Source organism: Blastomyces dermatitidis (assembly GCF_000003525.1).
Source record: "Blastomyces dermatitidis ER-3 genomic scaffold supercont1.13, whole genome shotgun sequence".
Taxonomy (NCBI): domain Eukaryota; kingdom Fungi; phylum Ascomycota; class Eurotiomycetes; order Onygenales; family Ajellomycetaceae; genus Blastomyces; species Blastomyces dermatitidis.
In genome coordinates, this window is record NW_025544786.1 from 540903 (window position 1) to 547088 (window position 6186).

A 6186-nucleotide genomic window follows, 5' to 3' on the forward strand; every position below is an offset into this window, starting at 1 on the left:
TCTGCATATCTTTCAGTTCAGATAGCAGAGAAGAGTGTTATTTATATTAATTAGAAAAGATATTCATTTCAGTGATTTCTCATTGATTGTACAATGTCTATTATTATATCACTGTATCATTCTATCACTATATTATTATATAATTTCTGTTATCATTGTATAACTTCAGTAATGATCATCTCTCTTTTATTTCTTTAAGTGAAGAGCAGTCTTCTTTGAATCTGATTCACTGCTCTCATCTCTTTTCTCACATCTCATTTATTTATATACATGGCATTTATCTGAGTGTGAAGTTTTTCCTCAACAAGTGAAGCAGTATCAATCAGATGCTCTTTCACTCACTGCTCTTTATATACTATCTTTTTAAGACATTTTAGAACCACACTGACATGATAACTATAAATCACTTCATAGACAGAATTATCACACTCTGAAGAAGCCTGCACTTCTTATCAGTTTTTAAACATGCTATCAGATGTAATTCAAAGATTGCTTAAGTCAGTATACAATTACAGATGTACACTGACTTCTTATATATTGTAATATCATACACTAAATTAATTAGTGGCCGCTATGACCCTCTTTACATTCGTACACTAGTAGTTCGGAAGCGGCCGCGTTATTATCTGACAGTTGTATGTTCTTCCGAACCACACTACAGTAAAACTGAACAATCTTTTACAGAGTACTATACTGTAGCAGCTCTACTAGATCTCTTTTATTAAGTTAATATCTACACTTCTCAAGATTGAAGAGAGAAGAAATAAGACTTATATATTAAATTAATCTAAGACTACTACAATGTCAACTATCAGAAATTTAAATAAGCAGATGTTCAAGATATAAAGATAGTGAAATACAATTCTCTAGTAAGTAATAATCTGATAATACTTTATATCTCATAGAACTATAATACTAACTTTGAAACAGAACTTATATAGATTAATTGTAATTAAAAATTAAATAAAACTACATACTTGTAAAACTGAATTTAATTACTATCTTCAAGATAATCTGATAAATTTATACACTAAATTAATTTTAGAGTTATAAAAAATTGTTAAGAGTATATATTCAACTATTACACTGATAATATATGATATTCTAACAATTTCATTAATAGAGATGAGAATGAAGTGAAAGTTTAACTCAAGTTAAGATATTTATCACTATTATCAGAGACAATTATAAGAAGAAATAATCAAGAAACTCATGATTGTAAAATATGAAATTATCAGATAGTTTAATACCTCTAATTACAGTATATCAGAGAAGTGTAGTTTTCATGAGAAAGTAAAGAATAAACTTATACAAGAATATATTTAGTTATTTCATAAGTATTATCAATAATTATTACTAAATTCTGATTATATAAATAATCACTGAATGAACTGAATAAGACTGATTTTAATCTTCAGTCTCAGTTTTATTCTGATTTTGAAAAAATAATTATCTTTCACAGTTTATTCTGAGAAATTACTCTTATTTCACTATTCTTGAATTAAATCTGATCATTTTTCATGTCATTTCTCTCAGAAATGATTCATTTTCAGATTTTTTTAAGACTTGATTCTGATGAGACTCATGTCAAGAAATGTATGAGATTAGATTAAATGAGATTAAATGTGAAATTCATGATCTCATCAGCCAGTCTAGATACACTTGAAATATGCAATGTAAATATAGTAAAAGAATTCTTCTATTCAGAATGAACACATTCAATACTTACACAGGTATTTTTAAACAAAAGTAAGAAAAAAAAAATGTAATTCTTTGTAAAAATGTACTATTCAGGCTATAACCTGTGAGATGGTTAATCTGTTATATTCATGTAGAAAGAGCTAGCTATATATATATTACATATGAGATCACGTGTAGGCGGAGCGGTCGCTACGGCAACGCCACTAGGGCGGATGCTACATATAGTGATGGGTCACGTTATCTAGAGAGATCATCACAGCCAATAACCGCAACGGCCGTAACGGCCAACAGTTACTCTAGTAATTTATCTATGAAGTTCATCTTTCATTATTTGAATAACTGTATTGTACTTTTCATCTGATATTGTACTTTCTCACATTTAAATTCTTTCTTAAATTCTTTCACAACCTGGCAATTCAGACACTTGTGAGTATACATTTGAATGTTCTCAGCTATGCTTGATCAGTACACTCTTGATTCAAGTATACTCAGAAGCTCAGAGCTTTCTAAGTGACTGAATTTCTTATGCCTCAATATTCTGCAACCGAGCAGAACAGAGAGTCTGAGCCTGCTGAGATAATGTATAACTACTACCCTGTGAAAGTTGTATGTACTCACTAGAATTATGGTAAGTCTGTTTCATATTCATACATTTGGCAGATACCCTGAAAGATCTAGGTGTTTTAAAGGTTTGTTGCCTACCTGGATAAGTCAGATATAGTTAACCTGCTGGCGAATACATATTTCATTATCTCTCAACATCATTAAATAATACACAGCCATAAAATCGCCTTATAGGAAAATCCAGTCATGACATACGTATGTCTGTGTTCCGATTCACCATCGAATTACGTCCGGAGTATTTGGAGAGCGAACCAAAGCCTCGCCGCCTGCCTTGAAAAGCAAACAGTAAATAAGTACTTATAATACATCGAAGCAAGCTTCATAGAACACAATAATTCCGTATGGATACATTGGCTTCAATTCCGGTTCTTTCTCCATGTCACGACAGCATGGAAACCCCTTTTCAACGAGAGCGCAGCCGCTCTAAGCCTGCAGCACAGGTGTTGTTATACCAATTCATTTTGATATCGTCGACAAAAAAAATGGCCGGCTTATCCTGCACGGACGCAGAAAATTTGAGTCCGCTAATTCCCAGGAAACTGTCTCCAAAGTCTAATGAAGAAAGCCTACAGTTTCTGTACCCTGGGCATGGTGGGATGGCGAATCTGCGAGTCCCAGCCGACTCCTCTATCTTTGTTTGCGCTGAGTATCTGACCGCGGACACCGTCACTGCACAAGTTGTATTGGCAGAGCCGTTATCGCACCCAAAATTGGCGGAGTAAGCATCAAACCAGAAAGTGTCCAGGCTACTACGAGGCCCTGCACCGAATTCGCCTCCATGTAGCAATCCCGCATACGGAGAGCCACGATTATCCTCACTCTTCTCGGGTATGTAGATTCCGATATGTGGGTTGGAAGTGGGAGGGTATGGCTCAGTTGGCGGAGGACCGTAAGACCATCCATCAGAGAAGAATAAATGGTTATAGGGGTTGAAGATTGGTGGAAACGCGGCAGCATCGTTGTTACTTGGTGAAAATCGAGGCAAGTTATCAAACTAACTTCGATCAGCAATTGCAAGCAGTGCTTCTGATAAATGGAATTGCGGAGTAAAGTGTATATATGTGCTTACATCCATTGTAAATTCACCCGATTCTCCACATTTAGTTGGAGTCGGTGAAGGTTCACTTATCGTGCGAGTGATTTCAATAATAGCGGTCTGGGTTGAAGATGACGGGGAAGATAGAGCACCACCATCCCAATTGTTGACCCATGAGACAATCTGACCGTTAATAGTTGCTGTAACCATCACGCCGACCTGTCGTTTGGCGATAGATACAATAACTGGCTTGGAACAACTAGGGTTTGGACCCCCAGACATGCACTGCATGCCTGTGGCTTGTGCTGTAGCGTTTACTGGATTTGTGGAATTCCAACCACTAGGACCGTATGGTTTAGAAGTGACAGCGGATAGGGTGGTCGGAATGACCGTAGTAATAGGCAGAGTTAGGGTTGGTAGCTCTGCTGTGCCAGGTGCACTGCCTACGGTGGATATAGTTGATGGGATAGGTGGCATAGGCGGAATGGCTATTGGAGTGGATGGAGTCGCCGATATATCGGATGCTTGAGCGCTATTGTCAGCTTCAGTGGTAGGCAGCTGTGGCACCGATTTATCTGGCAAACCACTTGACGACAGGGTGTCACTGAAGGCAATAGTAATCACCTCAGTCGAAACTGAAGTAATCGTTGTCGTAGGCTCCGAAACGGGTAGCGGGTGGACTGTCATTGTGAGAGTTGAATGTTGCGATGAGGAATCATTGGTGACTGCAGGGTTTGTTTCAAATCTTGAAGCGGCTGTCGTGTATGTCACAAATGTTTCTTCAGTAGCTCTGGATTCACCCTTTGAGCTAACAGTGGAAGTGACAGGCGAAACATAGAGAGTAAGTGTGATATACACCGTTTCCGTGAGCGTGATGGTCACAGGCTCGGTCTCGGGAGACGCGCAGGCCTTGGGGGGAACAGTGGTTGTAATAGTCACAGCCCGGTCATTCGTACTCGTCGCGGCAGAGGCGCAATCCCTGGGGAGAACAGTTGTCGTGACAGTTACAATTTGGAAATTTGAATCACTCCGGCTAGAGACGATTTATATTAGTTAGAGTGCGTGCTCCCAGAGTCAGACATTGCTTGAGATCAAATGGGATGAATCTTGCAAACTTTTCAATGACATGCCATTGAAATTGGAGAATATTTCAACCTCGTAAAGCAAAGATCACACAATCACCCGATAGAAGTAGGTAGCTACTATATATACTGAGAAGTTGTGGTAGAGCGCGTACGTAAGGTGAATGCAACCAGAACAATCCACGAATGACAAATGGAAAACGCGACGAACGCAGTAGACAGCATTAACATACCTTCGAGGCAAACGAGCCCCAGCAGCTAGAGCAGCAAATCCCGCTCCAATGACGGCTTGGACACGCATAATGAAGGACGTGTATGGGTAAAAAAGAGTGTGGTGAAGAAGTACAGGGCAAGGATTGCGAAAAGCGAGAGACTACCCCCGAAACTCAGGAAATGACAGGAGTTATTTCTTGGAAAGAAAGCAATCTGCTAAACGAGAGTGAGAAGCCCAGGGCCGGGTCTCAGCAAAAACGGAGATAGAACGATTGTCGAAGCAGAAATGGCAGCGCTGAGATGGAAGTATCAAAGCAAAGAAGTGAGATAGGGAGTGAGGAGTCTTGAGGTCGGGTTGAGGTCGGGGAGCAGGACACAGGCAGAGACCGCTCCACGTGGCCCGTGACCTCCTTTGTTGACTGCTTGTTTTTGTGCGCCAAACAGCTACGGCTCCCTGGCCAACGCAGCTATGTATAATTCCTTGTTACTATGTCGAAGTGTATTTTTAAGCATCCTGTTTAGCAGTGGGTATATATGCAGAGTAACAATGTATATTTAGACGGTCCTTTTTGCGACTTTCCTTGAGGGTAGGGAATGGAGAAGATGTCCAGTACGCTTCTGAAGGTAAATATATGCGTTTATTCCAATTCACACCTGATACAAGCAGATCCAAGGCTGATAGACATACAGAGTAGTTCTGCTTACCCATGAAAATGACGCGCAAGGAGACATCGCAAGAAGCCGTAGCACAACATTTCAGCTGGCTTCAACTCTACAGCTGTCATAACTGCACAGAAGCTCCAAGGCAACATGAACAAGAAGAACTCTTGCGTAATTGCGACTATTTATACAGTCAGGAAACTCGGTGTCGAGGCAGGCAGCCATAGATATAAGAAATAATAGGGTAGATCATTTTGATCTAGCCTCAGACTATCATGAAATACCGGCTGGTACAGCTTGCAATAGTAGAAATGCCAAATAGTAAAAACCCCCGTTTCACAGAGGTCCAAGGATCAGGCGAGAAGAAGACGACAGGGGGAAAATGAAGCAAAATATTTCCTCATATAATAAGAAGAGCCCTTGGCGAGGAAACAGCTGTTAGCGTAAGTACACATCCCCGTGAGATGTGATCGCCCAGGCTGAAGGATAATTTAGGCATTCCATTGATGTTCCTTCACGCGACAAACGTGTCGACCAAGCTTGATGAGTGGTTATCCGTTAATGTTAATAGATTGGATGTTGCCTCGATGGAAGGCCCTGAGCGATGTTGTTCTAACGATTGGTGGTCAGGTTAACAAGGCGGAGACGGAAGCGAAATAATTAATCCGTCGCAAAGGTCTTGGATGTAGTTAACTGATATAATGACTGAGTAATATATATAGATAGCAGCAGTAGAAGTAAAAACAATAGAAATCTCACTATTATAGAAAAACCAATTTTTCCAATCAAAAATCGCTGTAACGTAACATGACATCACGTGCACCCCATCAAAAATCTCTTGGAGGATAACGTTGTTGTGTTGTATGTGTG

At 39.6% G+C, this 6186-nt stretch overlaps 1 protein-coding gene across 1 annotated transcript; it reads right to left on the reverse strand.

The window, feature by feature from the left end:
- Positions 1–2173: 2173 nt before the first annotated feature.
- On the reverse strand, positions 2174–6186 carry BDCG_08988 (uncharacterized protein). The gene is made up of 3 exons (XM_045424759.1): positions 4677–6186; positions 3395–4394; positions 2174–3319 (listed from the first exon to the last, which is right to left on the reverse strand). The coding sequence occupies exons 1-3, from the start codon at positions 4742–4744 to the stop codon at positions 2729–2731; spliced, it is 1659 nt and encodes a 552-aa protein (XP_045273403.1). The 5' UTR covers positions 4745–6186; the 3' UTR covers positions 2174–2728.

What these genes read in the sequence shown, in the direction of transcription:
- BDCG_08988 (XM_045424759.1), bottom strand. Translation starts at nt 4,744, where the DNA reads ATGCGTGTCCAAGCCGTCATTGGAGCGGGATTTGCTGCTCTAGCTGCT. An exon ending in GGGGCTCGTTTGCCTCGAAG is followed by an intron (nt 4,395 to 4,676) that starts GTATGTTAATGC and finishes AATCGTCTCTAG; the next exon opens with CCGGAGTGATTCAAATTTCC. An exon ending in CGGGTGAATTTACAATGGAT is followed by an intron (nt 3,320 to 3,394) that starts GTAAGCACATAT and finishes GATCGAAGTTAG; the next exon opens with TTTGATAACTTGCCTCGATT.